Below are 27,954 nucleotides of genomic sequence, written 5' to 3' on the forward strand. Positions count from 1 at the left end.
TCTTTTGGTCAGACATCCCAGTTATTGGAACATGCATAAAATGTTGTCATTATAATAGACGAGGTTTAACACACCAACCCATTGTACAGCATGGAAATCTTTAATATGAACAGGGTTTTTTTTGTTTTGTTTTGTTTTCCTATGACCATCACAATTTATCTATCGAAGGGTTTGAGTCTATGTAAACAAATTACTTTTGAAAAGAAAGTTTAAAAAAACATTTTATACACACACACACGTGAGTGTGTCTGTGTGTGTGAAGAAATATTAGAAACTAGCGATGATGGAAAAAAATTAAGTTTGTACAGACGTTGTTAGAAAGTTTGTGTGGAGTTCAAAATTCACCTCTGGACGATATATTCCAACCACCGAGGGTCAATCATACCAATAATAGTAGAATCAATATTATACACAACCGATGCGTCCAATAAGACTTCTTACTTAGATATATATATATATATATATATATTTTAATAGGTGGAAGGAAATATACTTGTTTTGTATCTCAGCAATGAAACAGAGCGAAGCTGTTGATGTCGCCGTTTCAATTTGATTCCTGTGTGTTTTTCTTGCTTACGAAATGTCGCTTCCTCAGTAACATCAGTCATGCAAATGTGGATTGATTGATTAGATAAGAATGAATAAGTATTAATAGTGTTAGCTCAGTCAGCTGAAGCGAAGCTTTGATTTCCTTAAGAGGGGTTGCATGGCCAGGGACCCTAATTGTTAAACATTCAACTCCTTTAAATCATTAAGGCTAGTCCTGATAAGACAGCGACTCCTCAAGGATAGTGAAAGGCGTTTGACATAGTTATGTAGAATAATAAACTGGTGGTGGATTGCCTTTCAGTAGTCAGATGTACACGTACATAGGAGAGCAATGAAAGCCGAGTCAACCATTACGCAGTCGTACAACATGTTGAAAATAGCAGCCAAACCTCTTTCAAATCATACCTTTATCCTCTTAGGAAAGAACACGCTGTTGCATTGGGTGGTCCTGGTAGAATTGTCACAGTTGAAATATACGTTTGATGAGAGCAGATCTGATGAGGGTGGAATCGGTTCTAAATTTACATAACATATTGTATTGCTTGTGGCGATGACTCAAATATTTCAGTTAATAACTAGGAGGAGCCTTCCCTATTGGAAATGTAATGACAAGTATTATTATTATTGCCTCAACAAATACGCCATCAAATAAATACACAGCATATACAATGTACGTCTCTTTCTCTCTCCTATATATATATATATATATATATATATATATATATATATATATATATAGAGAGAGAGAGAGAGAGAGAGAGAGAGAGAGAGAGAGAGAGAGAGAGAGAGAGAGAGAGAGAGAGAGAGAGAGAGAGAGAGAGAGAGAGAGAGAGAGATCGACTACTGTAGCAAAACATAAATAGATGCCGATACAGCCTTTCACTACTGATATGTCAGGTAAAATAATATATCATTCTTTAAAAAGAAAAGGGGGGGGGCCGTGCTGTGGTGTTGTGAGATTGAAGCCTTTCCCGTAATTAATTAGAAACTGTTGAAGAGAAGACAGTAACCACTGACTGATATAATTTCTATCAATTAATACTTGACGCCAGCACGAAGAGAGGAACACACATTTTACTGTTGATTTATTTATCCATTTTTACCAAATCAATTCAGGACAGAAATTATTTCTCAGAGAGAAACCAAATATAAAAACATTCAATGTAGTTTCAACAGAAACACAGAGGACAAATAATAGCAATTACTATTATCATATTAAAAATAGTGTAATGGACGGGAATTTTGTAAATAAAAGCCATGACATAGAAATATTTCGTGAGTTGGGGGCAAAAAACAGAAAAGACATTAGGAAAGAATTCTTATGAAATGAGTTGGAAAGTAATAATAAGAAGAAATGTGTAAAGAAAGGATTGAAAGAGGAGGATGTGAATAAAGATGAAGTGTGGTGTGTTACCTCTCTATCCTTTAAACCAAGCAATAAGACCTCTTCCATGAGAGTTAATCGAGTTTCTTTGGAGTCATGATCCAATTCGTCCTCGACGTCGATTTGACGATTCTCAATTTGCTGCTGTTGTTGTGTGTCCGGATCACAGAATTCAGAAGAATTGATATTCTTACGTTGTACAAGGCCAGCATTTCTCTGGGTTCGCGAAGCCATCACAAACTCTTTATAAGTTTGGATTTATAGAGATCCTGCAGTCTGTAATCAGCTAAATCAATGGTAATATTTGTAATATTTCCTCCTCACCAGTTTGCCTTCTTCAAGCACAATGGCCGCTACCAGTGACGTAGTAGGAGGCGGGGGGAGACCCACACTAAATTGATAATAAACGACCAAAGAAATACAAATAAACTTCAAGTGATCCTTTCAATCAACTTCTTTTCAATAATATATTCCCCCATAAACTATACATCAAAAAATAAAATTATGTAAGCTTTCCTTAGGTCATCATAGTTTACATGAGAAGCATTTCAAGACCAACCTACATCAAAAGTCCATTACGAGCCAAATGGTGGGAAGAGAAATTGCGACGATGTCAATTCCGGGTTTTATATAAATTTCTTAATAAAATAGAAAACAGAAACTTTCGTTTCGGTTCTGCAAAGTTTTCGTTTCGCTTCACATGGCAGTCACTAGTTGCAGCAGCAGCACACTTACACAGCGACAGTAAATTTCTTTTCATTTTTCCATTTGTCAATAAAATAAAATGAAGCATTTATTTTAGTTTTAACAATTTTTAAAATCCTCGGTACCATCTGCATTGGTTTAGTTAAATGCTTAATTTTATTTTCTTATTTCATTTTCTAAAATTATATTTAGTCTAATGATAGTATATTTAAATACTCAGCACTTTGTTACTATGGCTACAGCGTCACTAACTTTTTTGACCTTAAACTCTGATTTTCAATATCAACAATACTCAGAGTAATGTGGCACAAAAACGTCTACACACCTGCTGTTCGATTAGGAAATTGGTTTGAAGATGTTGTTCTCGAAGAGGTTAGCAAAAATATCTTTCCTTTTATTTATTTAAGGTTTTAACGCCTGCCTATTTTTATGATGGAGGATGTATGTACAGCTGATTAATTCGATTCTAAGATATGTTATTGACTTCTTTGTTTACTGAGCAGAAGATCTTGGATTTATATATAAAGAAGAATGAAATATTGTGGCTCGTAACTTTCACAAAGTGTAACTGAAGTGAGAATCGAAACTATATTCAAGATTCTACTCAGCTAAAGCTTGTTTGTTGCCAAGCGACCGACTAATAGCTATAAGCCCAAGTTGCCAAATTTATAAGAATGAAGTTATGATAGTCGAGTTCGTGTGGCTCAAAACAGCTTTAACGAAATGCAGAGACTAAAATGTCCAGGTTTCTTCTCTTGCTTTTGCCATCTCAGTAGTCATTGCCGTTTATAAAAGGGCTTAACAATTAACATCCAGAAAACTGACGTCATCTGTCAGTGCCCCCCCTACACCACCCTATTTCCCCCTCTCCGTTTTCTCGCTAATTACACCATCTTAGGCAACATCATTCCCAATAACTTCACACACGGAATGAGCAGATTCTGAACCACCACATCTAGACTTCTAGGATCATCTTTCTAAATAATTACCTGAGCCTCCACACGAAGGTTCTTGTCCACTGGGCAGTTTGTTTGTACTCATTTCTATGGATGCAAATATGAGACATGTATATATATGAGCCATATTAAGCCACTGAAGTTCTTTAATATGCAGTGTCTTTAAAAAATTCTTTTAGTCTGGATTATGTATAATAACTGGCACTCTGTCAGTTATGACAACGGGGGTCCCAGTCGATCAGATCAACAAAACAACCTGCTCATGAAGTTAATGTGCAAATGGCTGAGTACTCCACAGACAAATGTAGTCTCAACAACTCATTTTTTGCCTGCAGATTGGACTGGAGCAACATGAAATAAAGCCTGTTGCTCAGGGACACAACATGCCACCAGGAATTGAACTCACAACGTTACAATCATCAGTAGAATATTCTAACCACTTAGCCACTTGCCCTCACTAAGTATAATAGTCCTCCATCTAAACAACACCAGCAGCATTGAATACAGGCCTCATCTGAGTTGCCCTGGTCATGTGGTGCATATGTCTGGCTTGTATCTCTTATAGGATTCTCTAAAACAAGCTACACCATGGTCATCAACTAGCTGGAGGACTGCATATGGAGTTTAAAAAACCAGTTGAAGGCCCTTTTCAAGAAAAGTAATATCAACTCTCTAATAGCACAACCTGTGGTCCACTTCAGTTGTCTTTTACTGCGAGAGGAGCAATTGAAGATGTGGAGGAGAAATGCTCTTGGCAGGAAGTTCAAGAAATACAACAAGATTAATATAGATTAATAACAAGTCTCCTCAGTCAAACAGTCGTGAGTGCCATCAGCTTCACATTGAAGAATCAGATGTAAAAATCATCAAAGAATCTACAATTGAAGAAGAAGTCACCATTGAATTGATAGTCAACTGGAGTCACATAAAAGCATCCATGCTGGTGCCTCATAAAGAAAGCACACTGTAAAGCAGTTGGCATTAGGAAGGACATCCAGCCATTGAAATGTTTCCACAACAGACAATTGGAGCCTGGTGTAACTCTTTGGGTTGTCTATCTCCTGTGTAACCATCAAACTCATGCCAACATGGAGGACAGGCATTAAATGATGATGATGATGATATGTGTGTGTGTGTGTGTGTGTGTATCATCATCATCATTGAACACCTGTCCTCCATAGTGGCATGCTGATAGGTTGGAGGAGTACATCATGCTCCAGTGTCTGCTTTGGCATAGTTTCTATGGCTGCTGGATGCCCTTCTTAACACCAAACTAGTGAGTTCACTACCTGGCTTACAAGACAAAGATCCCCTTTGATTCGGTGGGCCTACAGCAGAGAGGGAGATGAATTTGTTAGATGTTGAGAGTTAAAGTATGAAAGAAAGGACAAGAACAAGTTTATTGTAAACATGGCTGTATACAAGATTGGGTAGGAGTATTCAAGGTGGATTTGGTAAGAGAGATAAAGGATGGATGTGATGCGGTTGGTGGATAGTTGAAGTGAAGGAAGGTGATTGATGGATGTCAGAAATGGAAGAGTGATGTAATCGACTTAACCCCTTTGTCTGTCCTTGTTTGTCCCCTCTATGTTTAGCCCCTTGTGGGCAATAAAGAAATAAGAAATGGAAGAGTGAACTAACAGAAAGGAGGAGGGCCATTGGTGGAGATGGTGGCAGCAACAGTGGTGGTGATCAGTAGGGACAAAGATGTATGTTGCAATCCTTCCCAACTCAAGCATCATAATTTGGAGAGATAGAGAAGGAAGTACAAGATAATGAATATGTATGAATTTATATACATACATATACAGGGTGCGATGGGTAAATTGTCACCATTTTATATTCGTAATTTTGCACATGCGCATTATTAGTTTTTGATATGCAATTCACTCTGCCAGAAATTTGGAAATGACATGCTGTACTGCTTGGCATTCATGCTGGAAGCTCCAGTATGGACATTTCAGAGTGTTTGGGTGTCAATCTGTATGTTTGCCATGTCCCCAAAACATATACCGAGAGTGATAAAATTCAAACATCCAGTTAACATCATGGTGTTTTGGAGTGATTACTAGTAATGGCAATGTTATACCTCCATTCATCTTCCCACATGGCCTCAGACTCAACACGGAGGCCTACATCAAGTGCCTGGAGGAGGTAGTGCTGCCCTAGGTCAAGAGGGTGGCTGCTGGAAGACCCTAGGTCTGGTAACAGGACTCTGCACCACGCCACACAAGCAGGAGAACTCAGTCATGGCTGTCATATAATTTCTGTGATCACATCACCCCTAACATCTGGCCAGCTAACTCCCCAGACTGCAACCCCCTTGGTTATTATGTGTGAGGCGCAGTTGAGTGAAAGACCAACAAAACTCCTTGTAGCACCAAAGATGAACTGAAGGCAAGGATTATGACAGCATTCACCAACTTAAACAAGAAGACCGTCCAGAAGAGTTGCAGAAGATTCTGAAGTCATCTGGAAGCTGTGGTTGAAGTCAAAGGCAATTTTATTGAATAAATTTACTCTTTAGTAATTCAACATATTTTTATGTAATTTTGGTAAATATATCTGTTAAAATGAAATGTCAGTGTTATTTTCATTTTTGCGTAATTTAGACGACAATTTATTCACCCCACCCTGTATATAGAAAGAATTGGTTCTGGTTCCACATAAAAAACACCCAGTACACTCTGTAGAATGGTTATTGTTAAGAAGGGCATCCAGCTGTAAAAACCAAGCCAAAACAGAGTATGGAACCTGGTGCAGCTCCTGTCAAACCCTCCAGTCTATGCCAGTATAGAAAACAGACATTAAATGATGTCGGTGATGATGACGGAAGGTAGATTGTATGATGGTAGTGAAACATGGGCTCTGAATGCAGAGGATATGTGTAGGCTAGAGAGGAATGGAGGCAGTATGCACCACTGCATGTACTGCATCAGTGTGCATGAATGACAAAGCGCAAATATGTTGAGAGAAAAATTGAGCATAAGAGGAATCAAATGCAGCATGCAAGAGAAGAGACTACATTTGTTTTGGACATATGATGTATGTGAATGAAGACAGCTGTATAAAGAAGTGCTGGTCACTGAAAATGGATGGTACCGGCAGAAGAGGGAGACCCAGGAAGACATGGGATGAAGTGGTGAAGACTGATCTCAGGATGTTGGGGCTCATGGAGAAAATGACAACGGACCAAGATGTCTGGCAATATGAGGCTCTAGAGAAGAAGACCCGCCCACATCAATGAAACTGAGTTCTAGAAGCGTTGTGTTCCACCCACATGTAACAATAAAATTTTCACACAACCTACCCCAACAAACCAAACTGCATCCCCAATCCTGCCTTCACCACCTTGCTCACCGAATCACTGTGTTCCCCATCCCCTCTTTATACCCAGGTTCTCACCAGTCACTGCAATCCCCACCCCCACACACCTTACTCATGCCTTCTTGGCAATACCTGACCACACATATTATGACCTCCATACCTTGAGGATATGACCTGAACCTTGCCACCATTCATCTCTCTCTCTCTTCCTTACTCCACCATCCCAGCTCCACTCTGATCCCTGCTCCTTGTGAGTATACCCTGGCATTTCACCTCCATCTCTCTCCTGCTCTCCCTTGGTGTTTCCCACTCTCTCACTCTCATTTTTTCTTGCTCTTTCCTCTAACTGGGTAACCATGGATCTCTTCGACAACAGCACACCTCTTTCTACCCTCATTCTCTCTTTCTGCTTTTCTTGCTCTTCTTTCTGGTTTGGTAACCAAATATCTCCTTTACAGCAGCACACCTATTTCTGTCCTCATTCTTGTTAACTCTCTCTCTCTCTCTCTCTCTCTCTCTCTCTTCCTCTCTCTAGATAACCATGTACCTCCTCTTTAGCAAGATGTCTGTTTCTGTCTCTCTGTCTCACTCTAACCTTTCATTATCTGACACAAGATCACCTCCTCCTCCAATGCCCCCTCCCCTCTCAAAAATTCCTTGCCTTGCAAGCTACTTGATGACCCTGCCAGTACTGGTATCGCATAAAAAGCATCCAGTCCACATTGTAAAGTAGTTGGCATTTGGAAGGGCATCCAGCTGTAAAAACCTTGCCAAAACTGACTTCATCCATGCCTTTGATCCCCCCCCCCTACACCTCTTGGAGTGTCTCCCTTGCTTATATCCAGTGTTCCTTATGAAATTTCTACTGACTCCTTTTTCTGCAGATGGAGCCTGGCCATTTCCTTGGTACCATAAGGGTCCTGTCTTTTCAGTAAAACTTTTGTTTTTGCTTACAATAAACTTCAATTCTAGATTTTATTTCCATGTCCAGAATTTCAGTTTCACTTCTGATTCTGCTACAAGAGCTAAGTCACCAACACATCGGAGTTCCTAAAAGCAGCTGGTCTTAAATTCATCTGTTGTGGCTTGGAGCTGAGAACTGAGCCCTGATAGATCCCTAACTTCACACTAAATACTTCATCATTGAACTCATGACTGATTCTCACCTTGTAAATTCTTCCTTCATACATAGCTTGTATGTTGTGCCTCATAAGCCATTCATCCACGCCTAGTTCCATTAATGACCATCATGCCCACTGAGTGAGGGACTATGTGTGTGTGTGTGTGTGCATGCATGTGTGTGAATGTGTGTGTGTGTGTTTATTGTATTAATGTGCTTCATGTTATTGGTTTATAAAGAATAAAAAGTTTTGAATGGTACAACAATGCACTATAATACAAAAGATATGTAATATATATCCCTGTTGTAATTTAGTTATCTATAGTCCGAGGATATTTCGGAATACAATTCCTTCTTCAGATATTCTTAGATGGAGTCTCTGCTATAAACTGGTTTATGTTTTGAAGGCTTGCATTCTTTGTGTAGTGTTGTTCCCAATTAGTTTACAAATGTCATTTGTGAAATCCGTATATTGAATGCCGATTTTCCTTCTTATTATAAAACTATAGTTTGGGTATAATTTGGAATGGTAGGTATTGGTATTCCAGTAATACGAATGTTTTCAGAATTATTGCTACATGAATATTGTAATAAGAATATCATTTAGTTCTATAAAGGTGTTTTTAATACCATTAGTGTTGTATTGTAGAAGTTATGAATTGGTGGGGGGGGGGGCATAAGCTATTTATTTTTAAAGATATTCTGTGTGGATCTGTGACATTGAACAAGGAGATAATGATACTTCCTGATTTTATCATTGTTATTGTTGTTATTCTTACCATTCTTTTAAAATGTAATTGGTGATTGTTAGCATCGAGTGATATTTATGATGATTTAAATTTTCTTTATTTTTATATTTTTCAGGAAACTATAAAAGATTTCCTGCACAAGAAATCTCAGAATGAACTTTTGATGCAGAAAACTGCCTTTGTTAAGGAAAAACTTCTCCAACCAGTAAAAACATAATCGTTTATACTTTTTCTCTTCTTATGCTTTGTGTAGTAGTAGTGATGGTGGTGGTGGTGGTGGTGGTGGTGGTGGTGGTGGTGGTGGTGGTGGTGATGGCTGCAGCGGTGGTGGTAATGGCCATAGCAGCAGCAGCAGCAGGAGTAAAAGCAAGGAAAGAGGATTCTATTATGTGATGGTAGATGAAAGAAAGAGTTTGTTAGAGAAGTAAGAAATATTCATACAGAGCTCAGAAGTCCCTCAAAGACAAAATGTCATTGTCTCGTTTAGTATGGCACCACCACATGGTACACATGCATAACCATGGTCTGTATGTGTGCAGTGTAACAGTTTGAAATATAAAACCTGAGAGGCTGCTGCTGCTGTGTAGATGAGAGATGATTTCCCTTGTTGAATAAAACACCAGTTTGTATCTGGTTACACTCACAAAAGATCTGGGACCTATTTTCCAATAGTTAAGGGAGGATATAAAGAAATTGTCCAAATATCCCATAAAATATTTCTAGTTGGCATCTAGAAAGATCTGAGCAGTAATTCAATGATATATCCACCCAACATTTCACATCTCTGGGTATGACAGGGTGTGTTTAGTTTGTGTGCAATAGGTTTGAAAGTGGTCAACATTAAGGTTTGGTACCAGTAATACTCTATTCCCTTGATGAAGAATAATAATCAAAAATACTTCCAAGCTTCTTAAAAACACTGAACCCTAACCCTAACCCCATCACTGCCACAGCAACCACTTCCATGACTGATTTTTAACCAATTTGTATTTCAGTTATCTGCTTTGCCTTTCTTGACAACTGTTATTAACACTAATGATTGTTCTCTTCATTAAATAACTTGATTTTAATTGGTTAAATGCACATCATGGAAGTCTGTCCCCCACATATATGTTCTTTCTACAGAAGACATCCTTCGGAAAATCCCCCAATGCTGGCATTTATCTGGGATGTTTGACGAGGGAGTAAAATATTTTGGCTTTCTGAGACAAATCTGTCAGATGTAAGAACTATTTAGATGAATGTGTGTGTATGCATGTATGTAAGTGCGTGTGCACACATGCATGCATGCATGCGTGTGTGTGTGTGTGTGTGTTCTCTTCTGTTTTTAATCATTTCAATTCTTCCTCTGAGGAAGGAACTGGTTTCTAACAAAGATACAAACCTCTGTTGTTGCAATGTAGATAACAAAAACAATGTCTTCATATTTCTTTCTGTTTCACTTACAGATTATATTTGTAATGCGTGAATCGGTTGGTTTTCTTTTTCTGTAAATCTACACCTTTCCTACAAATTGAACAGAGCCACCTACATGAGTGGGGTGGGGTCCTGTCAGTTTTCTTGCTTATTAGGACCTTAGCCTTTGCTAAGTTAACCTTAAGGCCCTTAGATTCCAGGTTTTACTTCCACACCTGCAATTTTTCATCTAGCTCTGATATGGAATCTGCTATGAGGGCAAGATCAGTAGCATATAGTAGTTCCCAGGGATTGCTGGTTTTGAATTCCTCTGTTATGGCCTGGAGGACAATGAAAAGGAGGGGATGGAGGTCTGAGCTTTGATGGACCCCTACCTGGACACCAAATTCTTCACTGCACTTGTGATTAACTCTCAGCTTATTGACAGCATCTTTGTACATGGCCTATAAAGCTTTCACCAACCACTCATCTATCCTTAGCCTCATCAAACGCCACCACATCACATATCAGGCTTTCTCTAGATCAACGAACGTCAGGTATGCTGGTTTATTCTTAGCTCAGTTCTTCTCTTACAGTTGGCTGATTCTGAAGATAGCATCAGTAGTGCTTCTTCCCCAGACAAAACTAAGCTGCATTTTGTCTAGCCTAATTCTGCTCTCCTAATTAATTGGACTATGACTCACTCTGTAATTTCCACCACCTGGTCCAGGTGTTTAATGCCTCTATAATTGCTTCTATCTAAAGCATCACCCTTACCCTTGTAGCAGCTAACAATAATGCTGCTATTCAAGCAAGTCTCTGGGTATTACACCTTTCTAAATGACCTGATTAAACTATGTGGGTGACCAGCCCATATCCTTCCTTACTGAATATTTTGAGCATCTTAGCCATGATTCTGGATGGACCAGGGGCTTTCCTAGTTTTCCTGGTCCCTCTATTGGGCTCACATGAGGGAGACTCCCTTTATTCCATTCATTCACCACATTCAACAGTCTTGCATAACAATTTTTGCATGTTTCTTTCTCGTCCACATCACTAAGTGCAAGCATACCATTTATCCATCCACACACCCTTCTCTTGACTCTCAATGACACACTGTCTAGCAATCTGGAACACTTCAAGTCTCTGATCTTCAGGCTGTAGATCATGCTCTGATCTTCATGCTTGGCAAACCTCTTCCTCTCTGCTTCTACCCTAGCTAAATAGACCCGATGTCTTTGTCACCACACCCTCTTTTCCACTCTTTCCAGACCCATCTTTTCTCTTTTATGGCCCCGTCAACATCACAGTTCCACCACCATGTCACATTTGGTCTGGCAGACACTTTGCTCCAACCACAAATCAGGTGTTTCCCTTAGTAGATTGTCCCGTAGGAACTTCCACTTGTCCTCTACATCATATGTCTCTATCTCTCCCTCCTTCTCCTCATAGGCTTCATCGAGGACCTCTCTAAATCTCTGCCCAGTTGAGGGATCCTTGAGCTCCCACAGGCTCCTTTCCCATATTGGCTTATGTCTCAGGATCTTTCTGACCCTTAGACTGAAGCCAGTCTAAGGGCCAGTTTATGTTGAGTCATGCATTCTTCCCTTGGGAAGACTTTTCTAATGTTTATGACGATATATATGTAATATAAATGGTATTACGAGGTCTGATCAATAAGTATCCGGACTGTTGCCATAGGAGCGAAGCTAAAGAACACAGAATAAAGCTGCTTGTCAAAGATTGACCTTCAACTCTGTTGTACATGCGCACTAAGTTTTAATGTTCTAGCTCACTTCTACTGTTTATAGCACTGCTTGGAAGGAAGGTGTGTAGTGTGTGATTGTCGCATTGACCATGACAGAGGAAGTTGTCATGGAGATAGCTGTTCAGAGGCCTAAAGCAAAGTTGCAGAAAATGTATGGAGAGGAGTGTATGAACTGCACACAAGTGGTTCAGACATTTCCCAGATGGCCAAAAAAATGTCGATAGTGACAAACATTCTGGGAAACCCACAACCAGCAGAATTGAGAAAAACATCACAGATGTGTGTGCAGCTGTGGGGGGAAATCATCGAATCACCATCCCTGAGTGATCAGAGGATGTGCAGATTAATTACGGTCCAGTTCAGTCCATTATCACTGAAAATTTGGGTATGAGACACGTCTCTGTCAAGTTTGTGCCAAAACTGCTTTCAGCTGACGAAAAAGACACTTGGGTTTCAGTTGCACAAAATCTCCTTGATTGTGTTGAGAACAATGAAAACTTTTTGAAAACTAAGTATTGCCAAGCTTTTGGCAAAATTTGATGCAGTTTCTTTGCCCAACTTTCTCTGTCATGGTCAATGTGATGATCACACGCTACACACCTTCCTTCCAAACACTGCTGTAAACAGCAAAAGTGAGCTAGAATGTTGAAGCTTAGTGCACATGCACAGCAGAGTTGAAAGTCAATCTGTGTCAAGCAGCTTCATTCTGGGTGTTTTAGCTTCATTATTATGGCAACAGTCTGGATATTATTGATCGGACCACGTATGTGTAACATAAATTATATTATCAACATATATATAATTGAGATAATGTTATGTTAATATATACATAATAGAAATAAAATCATCATCATCATCGTCATTTAACGTCCGTTTTCCATGCTGGCATGGGTTGGACAATTTGATTGAGGACAGGCAAACCAGTTGGCTACACCAGGCTCCAATCCAACCTGGCAATGTTTCTACAGCTGGATGCCCTTCCTAATGCCAACCACTCCAAGAGTGTAGTGTGTGCTTTTTACATGCCACCAGCATGAGGGTCAGTCAGCCGGCACTGGCAACAACCACACTCGGTGCTTTTTACGTGCTACCGCTATGGGAGCCAGTCAGGCGGCACTGGCAACAATCATGCTCAGATGGTACTTTTTTTTCAAATTTTGACCAGTAAGTTTGGGGAGAGCGGGTAAGTCAATTACATCAACCCCAGTGCATGACTGGTACTTATTTTATCAACCCTGAAAGGATGAAAGGCAAAGTCAGTCTTTTCAGAATGTAAAGATGGACAAAATGTCACTAAATATTTTACTTGGCATGCTAGCAATTCTGCTGACTCACCCCTTCATGTTAATGTGTATATTAACAGATATTAGTCCCTAGCATGGACACAGTACTTTGTTTTGCCACCATAATATACTGCCAAGTACATTAAAGGTTTATAAGTCATTATTCTGTCGTACTTTTTGTATGAGTAGACTGATATTCTCATTTTTAAGTGATAAACTATAGATTTTTTTATCATTTATCACATGCCATATAAATGATAAATATAATAATTCTTCTTTTTCTCTTACAGCCTAGCTCTACCTTTTTCCAACTCTCATATCTAGTCTTTCCTCAACTACAACACTGATTCCTTTTGAATAACATAAAGGGGAGATAAATCTTACCCTGAATAACAAAGAGTAGTCTTCCCCAGGCAAGAATTGAATTCAAGAAGAGACTACATCACCCGCAACGGAACTTAGAAATAGCAGCCAAATTCCCTTTGAATGACACCCAACCATCTTGAAAAGAGAGAATTACATTGGATAACTCAGTCCTAGGTACACAAGGCCAAAGAAAAGGATTGGGTAGTTTTGGTTGTGGGTCTGCTGCACAGTCAGAGCAGAGCTGACCTGGGGTTAAATAACAACTTTTTCTTGGATTTGATCTTTAAGTGTGAAATACCTTAATCACAGACAATACTGTCCACTCAGCTAGCTGTATGGTATCCACTGTTGATCAAATAAACTGAGCCAGAGTTTGGTATCTTTCTTACAGGCAACTGACAACATATTAATTACTGATATGTCATTTACATGTTCATCTGTGATTATATTTTTTATTAATTAGTGTGTTTGTAAATTAATATCTTTTTATCAATATCGGGCATCATCAGACTGCAACTATGTCGTTTATAGAACAATTTATTACATCACCCCCCCCACACACACACACACACACATGCACACCACCACCACCACCACCAGGACTTAGTTTATTGATCTTGGGAGGATGACAAGCAATTTCAGTTTGGTTAGGATTTGAACCCCTGAACACAGTGGGCTGCACCAAAAAATGTTTTTCCAACATGCAACAAATTGAGTCACTTATCCGTCATACACTGATAATAATGATGATGATGACAATTATGAGATTAATGATGGTGGTGGCAGTGGTGGTGTCGATGGTGATGATATTTATTCTTATGATTTCTTTAAATGTCTTCTATTAACACAGGTAGAATTGTCAGTTGTAAGTGATGGCTATGTGCGTTTTGGGAACGTTGTTCAAATAAAGAACTTGGGTGATCCATCTCGGATTTATTTTGGAAGACCTCGAGTGGACTGTGTATTGTCTGCCAATTGTGATACTGACTTGGTATTCAATGGAGGTTTGTTAGTCCCTCCTTGTAAAATCACAGGTTCAAGACAGGCTTCTCCTTGTTTGAGAAACAGTTTTATAATAACCAGGTAAGTTTTCCAAAGGATTTTGTTGTTTCAGTTCTACATATCCGGCCCTTTATGTTGATGGTCATCATTTTCGTAGGGTACCGGTCCATTCATTATTATTATTATTATTGAGTGAGAGAGCAGTGCATGTCATCAACATAAACAGTGCGTGACCTTGCAGATGGGGCCCAGTTAGTATTTTCTTCAGATCGAGTAGTCCATCCTACTCAAAAGGTCCCTGAATAAGGTTTGTTTAAGGATGTTGAATAAAACACCCATGTTTCCAGAGGTGAATTATTCAAACCCCAAAGAACTCCTCTCAGCACATGGCTATGATGCTCCCCCACTACTTCTGCTCATGATCAGAGATGCACATATTGTCAGCCACTAAGGGACATGCTCAACTGGTTAAGGTCAAACAACTGACAAGCAAATCTGTGGTATTGAGCAGAATATTTGCTGTAGCCCATCTTTTATACCAACACAAAACAATGTACATGATAACACTTCCAATCAATTAAGATCAGAAGCCATGAAAGCCACTGCCTGGTACTGCATCAGTATTATTATTATAATTATTATTATTTGACCTACAATCACAGTGGTTCTGCAAAATCCATCCCTGGACCCAAATTACATTCACACATCCATCACAAGTAGATGCAGCTTCTTACTGTTTCTTTTTTTTTTTCTATTACTCTTTTTAGGTCCTCTCCTTCAAACACTCGTATGTTGAATCCGACGGGAGCGACCATCATCATCATCATCATTATTATTGGTGGTGGTGGTGGTGGTGGTGGTCATTATTATTATAGAGTTGATAAAGAGTAATTTAAAGGATAATAAGCCACTATTTCTAGCCAGTCACCTAATTGCATAGAAGTTCCCTGTATTTAATTGCGTATATTTACCTGAATATACATTTATATTTACCTGAATATATATATTTACCTGAATATATATATTTACCTGAATATACATTTATATTTACCTGAATATATATATTTACCTGAATATACACAGAGCAAAACACCATTTATTGTGGTGATTCAGTGGTAGATTCTTAAATGAGAAAAAATTATGTCAGAAAGTTTTGGGGGTTCAAGTAGCAGCTCAGTTGATCTCGCTTTGCCATTATATATAAGTGGAGGGGGGGGGGCCCATGTTCCCCAGTGGTACAGTGATATTAACCTTTTACTCTAGCAAACCTAGTAAAACTAGACTGAGGTTTCAAATCAAACCTGTTGGAATTCATTTAATGCAATTCATTTTCATTCAGTTATTAAATTCTTCACTTTTCTTTCTCCCTGTAACCATTCTATTCTTTTTCCTTTCTCCCATAAAATAATTATTTTGTTTATCTCAAGTAATGTAAACAAAATGTAATCTTTTGAAACCAAATTTTTAGTGGCAATGAAAGTGATGATGGTCAGCTGCTACACTATAACCAAACATTTTATCTCAGAATTCCAGACCAAATCGGTGGACACGTGAGTTTTATACAGTCTTTTTGTCTTTTACTTGTTTCAGTCATTAAAATGCAGCCATGCTGGAGCACTGCCTTGAAGGATTTTAGCCAAACAAATTGACTCCAGTATTTAATTTCTTTAAGCCTGATATTCTATCAGTCTCTTTTGCTGAACTGCAATGTTACAGTGACATAAACACACCAACACCGGTTGTCAAGTACTGGTGGGGACAGACACAAACACACACACATGCACACACACACACACACATGCACACACACACACACACACACACACATACAGCAAGCTTCTTTCAGATTCCATCTATCAAATCTATTCTCAATGCTTTGGTTGGCCCAAGGCTATAGTAAAATACACTTGCCCAAGGTTCCACACAGTGGGACTGAACCCAGAACCATGTGGTTGAGAAACAAACTTCTTACCACACAGTCATGCCCGTGCCAGTGTATATATATATATACATATATATATATATATATAGTCTTAAATCTTTCTCCATTCTGTGAGTATATCTTATTAAGGCTGAATTTAACATTTCTTTTTTTTTTTTTTCTGAAATCATTCCAGTTGGTACCAGTAAGTGATTAGAATTAATCAAATTGCCAATGCTCCATTGTACTCTTGTGGAAAATAACGAGTATTTTATGATGTTGTTATTGCTAAATGTTGGCTTCAACTTGTCCTGTTTATTATATTTAGCTGTATTTACAAAGTGACCGATTTGATTTCTCCAAATGTTCCCTACGTGCCCGCCACCAACAAGTCTTCCTCAGTGATCAAACAATGTATTTGGCCAAGTGGCGAGTTCTTTATTTCAACCAATTACTCAGACTTGAACATGACTACCATCCTGTTTGTGTAAGTAGCAATTATACTTTCATCATCATTCGTGAAAAAGAGAAACACACACACACACACACACACACACATATATGTAGATGTATATATCTGCATCTCTGTGTGTATACATGTATCATTATCATCGTTGTCATCATCATTTAGCATCTGCTTTCCATGCTGGCATGAGTTAGACGGTTTGACTGGAACTGAGAAAGTTGCACCGGGTTCCAGTCTAATTTTGGCAGAGTTTCTACAGCTGGAAGCCCTTCCTAATGCCAACCACTCTGAGAGTGTAGAGGATGTCTTTCACGTGTCACCAACAGGTGTACTTCTATGTGTCACCGGCATGGGTGCTCAAATGTGTCACTGGTGCTTTTATGTGTCATAATTATATGAAGAGTAATTAAAACAATTATTCACCCTTCTATTAATTAAAAATCCTTTTAATTAACACGACATAGTCAAAGACAGGATGGCCACAGCTAGAATACCTTTAATCAAGCTCTGAATACCTTTAATCAATCTCTGCTTGATCAAGGATGACACCTCAGGTTAAATGACAACAACCTATGTCAGGTCACTAATGTCATTGGGAAAAGGCATGACAGCCTCGACTTCCATTTGTTCCTTAAGCTTCCAGCTCACCTAAAATTGCAAAGAGTACCCAAGCAGGGTACCTTTCAAGAAGGAGATACACGGTCAGTTCTTCATTATACACTGAACATCCTTTTCTGCCCCTTTAGGGACGGATGAGGGGTAGTTACAGTCCTTTATTTCCTTTTAGGGTCTCCAAGACTGATGAGTAAATAGTGAAGTTGATATAGGAGTGGCTGTGTGGTAAGTAGCTTGCTTACCAACCACATGGTTCTGGGTTCAGTCCCACTGTGTGGCACCTTGGTCAAGTGTCTTCTACTATAGCCTCGGGCCGACCAAAGCCTTGTGATTGGATTTGGTAGACGGAAACTGAAAGAAGCCCGTCGAATATATGTATATATATGTATGTATGTGTCTGTGTTTGTCCCCCCCAGCATCGTTTGACAACCGATGCTGGGGTGTTTACGGGGGTCAATGCTCCAGCATGGCCACAGTCAAATGACTGAAACAAGTAAAAGAGTAAAAGAGTATAATTATGGATGGATGGGTGGATAGATGACTGGATGGATCAGAGTTGTACTACTCACTGCGACCTGGCTAACATAACTCTTTCATAATCTCTAAATATGTATATAGTCATCATTATCATCATCATCATCATCATCATCATCATCATCATCATCACCATCACCATCATCATCATTATCATCATCATTATCACCATCATATATGTTGAGAGAGATTGGAAGTTTGTGCTCCAGCCAGTAATTTAATGAAAAGAAAGAAAGCCGATTCACATGTGTTGATATGAAAGTGAATTGAGTGTGAAGAATGTCAAAGAGCCTTCCTTTTAACACCAGTTTTGAGGTTTTATATTCTTTCACTCAGATGATGATGATGATATCCACAAGTCATGGGTACCAAAACCCCTGACAATCCCTTCCCTTCCATACACACACACACTCGGTCTCAGTCACTCGTACAATTATTTGTAGATGTTATAAATGTATATTTTCTGGGAGAAGTCTTTTATGTTCCAACGTACAAATGGTTCCATATGGTAGAGAGATGAGTCAAAGAGTTTGTTCTCTCACTATCTTGATTTCTAACCATGCCAGGGAATGCATTGATTATAAACTTGTAGGGTGGATAAAGTAGATAACAATATATTGAGAGAGATACAGGTGTATCCAATGTTCTGACAGTGTGTAGTGACTCATGGAGATTATTTTCAATTCAAATTTATTGACGATATACCGAGACACATGAGCCACTGGATAAGATGCCAGTCTATCTGGCAAATAACTCACATACACTGTTCTGATGCACACACACACACATTCATAGGCACAAGTGTGGCTATTTGGCGAGAAGCTTACTTTCATATTACATGGCTCTTGGTTCAGTCCTACCACATGACACCTCACTTGAGTCTCTTCTACCATATCCCAGGCCAATCAATGCCTTATGAGTGGATTTGGTTGATGAAGGAAGCTTATCATGTGTGTGTGTGTGTGTGTGTGAGAGAGAGAGAGAGATAAAGTGATTGTCACTGTTATACAAGCAGTATCATTCATTTCTAATATTCTGCACAAACATGTCGAGTCATGGGGAAATATTACTTTGGTTGGAAAACAGGTAAGGGTTGGTGACAGGAAGAAAGAGCATCCAGCTATAGAAAATCTGCCTCATTAAACTCCAGCTGACCCATAAGGGGTTTACAAAGATGGACATTGTCTTTAGGATAGAGACAGAAGTCTATTGGAGTGATCTATTATCATCATCTTCATCGTCGTTATTTTCACATGTACTTTTCCGTGCTTGATTGAGTCTAAAAGAATTCATTGAGGCAGATCCTCTGTGGTTGGATACCCTTCCTACTGCCAACTTCCATGTGTTCCAATCCTCCGGACATCGACAGCAAACAATGACTAGACATATTCTCATGGAAGATCACAGATAAATGTCACCAATTGTATGCCAGTGATGTTTGTTAACAACCATCATCTGATGTCAAGACAAGGGGACACACATACACACACACACACACACTGAATACCTCTTTTTAGTTTCTGTCTACCAAATTCACTGACAAGGCTTTGGTCAGCCAAGTTTATAGTAGAAGACACTTGCCCTATGTACAACCATTTAACTACGAGACAAACTAAAATCCATCAATTTAATTAGTTTCCACAGAACCCAAACAATAGGTTTTCAGGAGAGAGGAACTTATGCCTAAGAGTTGATAATCCAATATCTTCTCTATTTGACCATTTCATATCTAGTTGTTGTTGTTGTTGTTGTTGTTTTGCCCCAGATCAGCTTAACCAAGCAGACTAATGATCAAAGGCATTCCAACCTTGACGTTTCCATCAGACTTTCTATCTAGGATTATCCAATGTTTCCTTTGTTTTTTTTTACATTGTAGCATGTGATTTGAGGGAAGATTCAGCAGCTATTTCTAGCAGGTTGAGTTAACCTGATTAGTCAATAGAGAAATATGGGGTGATAGAGTTGAGTCTGTTTCTATTTTCATGAAACTGTTTTCTTAACGAAATAATCAATATTTCTTTGTCATCGTTAACAACAGCTGTAAGAATAAATCAAAGCCGACAAAAGAAAAGGGAAAAAATAAATATTAAACTTTTAAACTTTTATATTTTACTGACAAAGAGTGAAGGTAGAGGTGGATTTTGAATTGTGTTTAGCAGTCACTTACCTTCAATGTATAGCTTCTTTGAGCATCGGCACACTAAAATTTCCCCACCTAGCAGCTAAATTGGTAGAAGCCCACAAGATTCCCCACCATCTTTCCAACAACGGCTTTGGCTACTTTTGTATTCAACACTTCTACCACCCATGTTTATAAAAACAGGAAACAAAGCAGCATCCATGACTTTCAGAAACATTTTTCAAGCTCAAAATTGTTGAAACATGGAATACTCCTTGTGTTGGTTTTTTACTGTCAGGACATTGTATCCTTCAAAAATTCCATGTTTCCTGAAATTCACCTGCACAGTCCACACATGGCACCCTTTCCTCTTCATGACTCCTTTACTGTCATTTTTCTGGGGGGGGGGGGGGGGGGGGGGGGGGGGTTTATATCTTATTTTGTCTACTCTTGATGTTCTTCTAATTCTCATTGCTGTCTTTCTTTACTTATATGTCTACTTTATACCTCCTCTTTTACATTTTCCAGCAAGTTGAAATGTACCTGAACACTGTGTATAATAAGCTTGTCGTCATCGTTGTTGTTGTTGTTGTTGTTGTTGCCGCCACTGCTATCATCATCATCATCATCATTGTCATCATCATTATTAAGGCAGCAGGCTGGCAGAATCGTTAGCACACCAGGAAACATGTTTAATAGCATTTCATCCATCTTTACATTCTCAGTTCAAATTCTTCTGAGGTCAACTTTATCTTTCGTCTTTTGGGGGTTAGTAAAATAAGTACCAGTTGAGTACTGGGGGTCGATGTAATCTACTTACCCCTTCCCCAAAAATTTCTGGCCTTATACCAATATTTAGTCTTCTGAGCAGATTGATGATAATCTTCTTCTTAGCTATTCTTTATTTATTTATTTATTTTAATTTCTGGGAAACCAACTTTTCTGTGAAAATCATAAAAGAGAGAACAAGGCCCTGGCCTCTTCTCTTAATGTTTCTCACTTCAAGAGACACTTGTTTCCAGATCAACTTCAAAAGTAACATTTTAATTCTACCACTTATTAAACAATTCCAAATCGTCAGCACATGACGAACAATGCTAATTGGTTTCTTTATAGAAAATTATTTTTTGTTGTTTGCTATCTGACATCCAACATAACAGCAATCGATATCAATGGTAAATTGAGGTCTGATGACAATACAAATGAATATATACACACGTGCATGCATGCACAGAGGTTTCTTTCAGTTTCTGTCTACCAAATCCACTCACAAGGCTTTGGAAGGTCTCTTGTGGGCTCTGCCCCTTCCTCCACACTCAGCAATCAATTCTAATCAAAGAATTATTATTGCTTTGTCTACTTATGGTAGAGTTTATCATCAGTACATGTATCTATATATGGTAATGTGTGTGTGTGTGTGTGTTTGTGAGTGCGTCTGTGCACATGAAAAAGTGTGTAAGTGTGTGTGCATATGGCAATGTGCATGTATGTGTGTATTAACTTCAGTTTTTTTTTCTGTTGAAGGCAAACAAAACAGTGATCCTTAACCATGTCTACACAAATCAGAACCTCAATGTTGAAGACACTTCTCGTTTGCTCAGGTAATTACAGCTTTCTTAATTCCATTCCCGCTTCTTTCCTCACTCATTCACTCCTTGCTCCTCTCACTGCTACACGTCCAGATCAAATTTATCAATCAGCAATCCAAACAGACAGTAACATGGTAGATAAAGTCATGAAGGATATGGAAATGGGGAAATCAAATCAGGAATCACTGCTGAGATGCTTAAGATATCTGGCAGAGTGGGTTAAGCTCTAATCACCTGTATAGTTAATCTGGATAGGCTGTTACCTTTGTTGGTAACAAACGGCCTCTCCCTCAGAGTGAAAAGCAAATTGTTTGATGCCTGTGTACAAACAGCCATGCTACATGGCAGTGAAATGCAGGCTGTGATCGCAGAGGACATGTGAAGGCTTGAAGGAAATGAAGCCAGTATGCTCCGCTGGATGTGTAATGTCAGTGTGCATACAGGACAGAGTGTAAGCACCCTGAGAGACAAACTGGCCATAAGAGGCATCAGATGTGGTGCACAAGAGAGACAACTGCGCTAGTGGGGTCATGTGATGCATATGGATGAGGACAGCTGTGTAAAGAAGTGCCGATCTCTAATTGTGGAGGGAACCTATGGAAGAGGTTAACCCAGGAAGACATGGGACGAGGTGTTGAAGATTACACCCACTACACTCTTGGAATGGTTGGCATTAGGAAGGGCATCAAACCATAGAAACTAAGCCAAATCAAACTTGAACCTGGTGTAGCTCTCCGGCTTACCAGTTCCAGTCAAACTGTCTAACCCATGCCAGCATGGAAAATGGACATTAAATGTTGATGATGATGATGATGATGATGATGATATATGTATATCATCATCATAATCTTCATCATCATTTTAAGACCCACTTTTCCAGAAAATATGTGACACCCAATCAATGGTCTTGCAACAAGCAAAGTAGCTAATTAGAAAATCTCTAATTAGAGATGAAAGCAGTAACTATAGTGAGAAGTAATGATGTTTATCAGCATTTCAACATGGCTGTTCCATAGCATGGCTTTCGTCTCTTATTTTCTGTATATTGTGAACTGGAACGAACTCCTGCTGTCTGAAGCGGGATGAGTATCCTCCACCAAGGACAAGCACAAAGAGCTCAAAACCATACAGTCTTGTGGTCCCATCTTTGGAAGGTGGTAAGGGTTCACGCCCCTGCTTGCAATATATATATCTGCATAATATATGGGTGCATATAATGTGTATTAGCAGCATGTGAGTCTTACATGTATGTCTCTACATGTAATGCATTGTTGATGTACGCACATGATTTAGGAGTATATGCTATCTTTGTATGCATGGCTACATCTGCATCACCAAAGACTAATTGTTGCCTTAATAGTAGTATTAAAAACTTCTAATTTACTTGTCCATACAACCCCACCATCCCATGGGGGAGGGGCCGATAAATTAGAAAGGAACATCATCATCATCATCATCATCGTTTAACGTCCACTTTCCATGCTAGCATGGGTTGGACAATTTGACTGAGGACTGATGAAACTGGATGGCAACACCAGGCTCCAATCTGATTTGACAGAGTTTCTACAGCTGGATGCCCTTCCCAACGCCAACCACTCCGAGAGTGTAGTGGGTGCTTTTACGTGCACCCCGGCATGAAGGCCAGTCAGGTGGTACTGGCAATGGCTATGCTCAAAATGGTGTATTTTACATGCCACCTGCACAGGAGCCAGTTCAGCAGCACTGGCAATGATCTCACTCAAATGACTTTTCACATGCCACTGGCACAAGTGCCAGGAATGCGACACTGTGGCAGGAAGGCGACGCTGGTAACGATCATGCTTGAACGGTGGTGCCATCACGATTTCGCTTTCGCTTGCCCCAACAGGTCTTCACAAGCAGAGTTTTGTGTCTAATGAAGGAGACGTTGGCATGGGTGCCAGTCATCGAATTTAGTTCGATTTCGATTTCACTTGCCTCAACAGGTCTTCGCAAGCGGAATACGCATAAGTGGGCTAGCTTCATCCCTGGCAGAGGCCTTGGATTTTGGTCTCACTTGGCTTGCCGGGTCTTCTCACGCACAGCTTATTTCCAAAGGTCTCGGTCAGAAGTCATTGCCTCGGTGAGGCCCAATGTTCGGAGGTTGTGCTTCACCACCTCATCCCAGGTCTTCCTGGGCCTACCTCTTCCACAGCTTCCCTCAACTGCTAGGGTGTGGCACTTTTTCACACAGCTATCCTCATCCATTCTCACCACCTGACCATACCAGTGCAATCGTCTCTCTTGCACACCACAACTGATGCTTCTTAGGTTCAACTTTTCTCTCAAGGTACTTATGCTCTGTCTAGTATTCACACTGACATTACACATCCATCGGAGGATACTGGCTTCATTTCTTGTGAGCCTACGCATGTCTTCAACAGTCATGGCCCATGTTTCACTGCCATGAAGCACGGCTGTTCCTACACATGCGTCATACAGTCTGCCTTTTACTCTAAGAGAGACCCTTTGTCGCCAGCAGAGATAAGAGCTCTCTGAACTTTGCCCAGGCTATTCTTATTCTAGCAGCTACACTTTCAGCGCAGCCTCCCCCAATACTAACTTGGTCACCTAGATAGCGGAAGCTATCAACTATGTCTAGTTTTTCTCCCTGGAATGAGACAGAAGTTGTTTCCTGTTTGTTTACAGTCTTTATTGCACCTGAACATCTGCCACATACAAAAACTAACTTCCTAGTTAACCTGCCTTTGATATTGCTGCACCTCTTATGTGTCCATAGCTTGCACTGGGTACATGTTATAGAGTTACTACCTACTCCTTTTCTACATATTGAGCAGGGCCATCTACCTGAAGGGGTTTGTGTTTTATTTACCTTCCTACTTATTAGGACTTTAGTTTTAGCTAGGTTTACTCTAAGGCCCTTCGATTCTAATCCTTGCTTCCACACCTGAAACTTCTCCTCTAGTTCTGATAGTAACTCAGCAATTAGTGAAAGGTCATTAGCATAGAGGAGCTCCCAGGGGCATCCTGTCTTGAATTCCTCTGTTATCGCCTGGAGGACTATGATAAATAGGAGGGGGCTGAGGACAGAACCTTAGTGGACCCCTACCTCTACCCGGAATTCTTCACTGTACTCATTGCCAACCCTCACCTTACTGACAGCGTCTCTGTACATGGCTCACACAGCTCTCACTAACCATTCTTCTATCCCTAGTTTCCTCATTGACCACTTGATAAGGGATCGGGGGACCCTGTCAAAGGCTTTCTCCATGAAGATCAGAGACTTAAGGTGTTCTGGATTGTCAGACAGTGTGTTAGAAAGACTCAAGATGTGGGAGAGAAGTTTGTAGAGACAGATAATGGTTCGCTTCTCTTAATGATCCTGAAAAGAAAGAGGCATGGAAGAGCTACTTAGAAAGACTATTAAATGGGGAACATGAATGGGGGGAAAAAAGGGAGTCTTCCTCATGTGAACCCAACAGAGGGACCAGCTATCCTAGTTGACAGCAGCATGATAGATAAGGCAATTAAAGATATGAAGACAGAGAAGCCTATCAGGAGTCTCTGGCAAGATGCTCAAGATATGTGATAGAGTTGGATAAAATCCAGTCTCTGGTCTAGTTATTCAGGTTATTGAGGAAGGTGGAATCCCTGGTGACTGATGCAGCAACATCATAGTCAACTGCTACAAGGGCAAGAGAGATGCCTTAGATAAAAGTAATTACAGAGGCATCGAATTACTGGACCAAATGATGAAAGTTGCAGAGAGAGAGAGAGTTAGAGCCCAATTAATTGGGAACCGAATTAGACGAGATGAAATGCAGTTTGGCTTTGTGCTAGCATGGAAGGTAGACGTTAAATGATGATGATGATGATATGTATATATACACAGATGAGGAGGAGTTTAGGTCAAAGTAGCCCAAACTAACAGGTATGCAGTCTGAGTGCTCCAATTGACAAGCCACTAGGATCCCAGTTCAAACAAGGGATGGAGTTGTGATTGCACAAATATCCTTTTGGGAGAGAACCAGTTGTCAGTAGCTTACCTTTGAGTCAGTAGGTATAAGTTAAAGAAGAGGAAATTAATCAAGGCACGATTATGTCATTTAAATTTCTTTAGTTTAATTCAAGAGAGTTAATGCTAATACAATGTTGGTAGAATTATCTATATCTATTAATTCTACCTTCTTTGCATTAGCATTAACTCTCTAAAACTAAACTGAAGAAATATAAATGCTATAGGCAGGCCTTGATTAACTGATTTCCTCTTGTTTGATTTATATATATGTATATATATATCAACAGTTTTTTTTCTTCTGATGAACTATTACAAGGTCGGCTATCTCTTTAACTCTGAGTAGTGGTGGAGACCTCTGACGAGAAACAAGATCATTCTGATCAAATTTTGAAATCACATGATAAGGCTTTGTCCAACTATTTCATTTTGTGAGTTTATCTCACAAAGGAAATGCTGTTATCTGTTTGGATTGAGTGACTTAATTCTATTTAAAATCTTTCAACAAAGACATACTGCAAAGGAGACTGGAGAATATATTTTCTTAAACGACGTACTAAAGTGCTTTAATTTGCTGAAAACTGAGTGTTGTTATTGTGTTATCAACATTATTGTAGTGTTGAAGTCTTGTTTTGATTCTAACTGGAATAATTTCATTCCTCTTTTACCAGAAATGTCCATGAAAAAGGTATTAATACCACATCATCTCATTTCTTTCACCACATTTGAATCTGTCATTTTTCCAAATAACATTCACATGTAACTCTGCTTTCTCCCTACATAAGTTGCCAGTTCTCTATCTGGTATCTTGTAGTTTCAAAGCACTGCCTGAGGATCCCTGACAAAATTGTGTAAGCTTTTTTCCACCATAGCTACAGTTTTGGCTTCAAGTTTTGATAAAGAAGAAATCTTTGTCAACTTGTAGTATCATGTTTACAAAGTGTAGTTAATTGTTGGTCTGTGCTGCTACAATTAGACATGTTGAATTTATAAAACTATGTTGATACTAGGAACATACCATTTCAAATGTCTGCTACGGTACTCTGCCATTCTTACCAGATTAGATGATTCTGTTCTGTTGCAGCAGCTGTAATATGTTCACTCATTCTCTCTCTTTCAGCACTGAATATAATGCTGATTATGAAATCACAGCACACACACTTCTGGATGAACATAAAGCTGAGAAAGAGCAGAACCTTTGGCTTATAACCACCAAAGAACCTGAAGGAATTGCTTTGCCCCCTCGATGCTTGAAGACACCTCCTCCTCCTCCTCCTGTTGTTCCTTCTACAGAGGAAACTATTCCTGCTGTGAAAGAAGCTGAGACCAAACCTGCAGGTATTTGTTGCTTAACCATTTCCGAGGAAGAGAGACAAGGTAAGGTTCACGACCTTCAAAACGAAGAATCGAGATTACATTCCCAATACATTGAGGAACATACAAAAGCCCCTCGCTGTGGAAAGAAGGTTGGATTTGCAGACAATAAAGAGGACCTTCCCTGCAGTAACTGTAACCTTAGCAACAACAGCAGTAATGACCACAACCAGGATGCTGTTGCCCCAACTACAACACCTGTTGAAGCTAGTAAAATGTAATACAACAACAACAATGACAGCAACAACAATCACTTCCATTAAAATATTGAAACTCCTCCCCCATCACCATGACAACAGATACTGTAACTCCAGTTCTTTTGTTAATTAATAACAATAAATTAAACAATGTGAACATCATTATTATTAATAGCAGCAATTATTAATCCATCTTCCAATTACAGTGATTGCTAAAGTAATTAACCACACTAATTAATATTCTGTAGTTGAAACTTTGATATTTTAGAGATGATAAACATTAAACAATTGTTTAAATTTATTTATAATTTTCAATTCAGTGGGTTTTGTTGTTGTTTATTGTTTTATTTTATTCAAGTATGAAATTGTTGTTAGCTGTGGCCATGCTGGTGCACTTGTACCGTTTTAAGACAACTAAAGACAAGATGATCCAGGCTGGAACCCTTCAATCACAGGTCTACTTCGTCAGGTGTGATACTAAACATCATCAGCATCATCATCATCATCATCATCATTGTCATTGTCATTTTCATCGTCGTCG

The 27,954-nt window shown here is 39.3% G+C and overlaps 2 protein-coding genes across 6 annotated transcripts in view; one reads left to right on the top strand and one right to left on the bottom strand.

Moving 5' to 3' along the window:
• Nucleotides 1-27,954, bottom strand: part of LOC106881941 (Golgi phosphoprotein 3 homolog sauron) — a 110,696-nt gene that overhangs the window by 79,883 nt on the left and 2,859 nt on the right. For 3 of the 4 annotated variants that reach the window (XR_016240872.1, XR_016240871.1, XM_014932469.3), the window contains exon 1: nt 1,964-2,634. The exons of the other annotated variant lie outside the window; for it this stretch is intronic. Coding sequence is in view for 1 of the 3 variants with exons in the window: in XM_014932469.3 (XP_014787955.1) it covers nt 1,964-2,167 (204 nt within the window). In the remaining 2 variants the exon portion in view is untranslated. Of the gene's footprint in view, nt 1-1,963; nt 2,635-27,954 lie in introns of those variants that run through there. 4 annotated transcript variants of the gene reach the window in all.
• Nucleotides 1,351-27,732, top strand: LOC106881940 (cilia- and flagella-associated protein 161). 2 transcript variants are annotated; one of them, XM_052965834.2, is made up of 7 exons: nt 1,351-1,446; nt 8,906-8,995; nt 14,453-14,685; nt 16,073-16,154; nt 16,854-17,012; nt 21,784-21,860; nt 26,963-27,732. In XM_052965834.2, the coding sequence occupies exons 2-7, from the start codon at nt 8,954-8,956 to the stop codon at nt 27,435-27,437; spliced, it is 1,068 nt and encodes a 355-aa protein (XP_052821794.1). In that variant the 5' UTR covers nt 1,351-1,446; nt 8,906-8,953; the 3' UTR covers nt 27,438-27,732. The 2 variants fall into 2 exon arrangements, with proteins under 2 accessions (XP_052821794.1, XP_014787954.1); XM_014932468.3 differs by lacking the exon at nt 1,351-1,446 and adding an exon at nt 2,875-3,010.

This window comes from Octopus bimaculoides, chromosome 2 (genome assembly GCF_046866305.1).
Source record: "Octopus bimaculoides isolate indiv1 chromosome 2, ASM4686630v1, whole genome shotgun sequence".
NCBI classification, from domain to species: Eukaryota; Metazoa; Mollusca; class Cephalopoda; order Octopoda; family Octopodidae; genus Octopus; species Octopus bimaculoides.

Excerpts from the sequence above, each read along its gene's own strand:
- LOC106881940 (XM_014932468.3), top strand. The coding sequence starts at position 2,939 with ATGTGGCACAAAAACGTCTACACACCTGCTGTTCGATTAGGAAATTGG. Across the intron at positions 3,011-8,905 it reads AAGATGTTGTTCTCGAAGAG|GAAACTATAAAAGATTTCCT; the intron begins GTTAGCAAAAAT and ends TATATTTTTCAG. Across the intron at positions 17,013-21,783 it reads ATGACTACCATCCTGTTTGT|GCAAACAAAACAGTGATCCT; the intron begins GTAAGTAGCAAT and ends TTTCTGTTGAAG.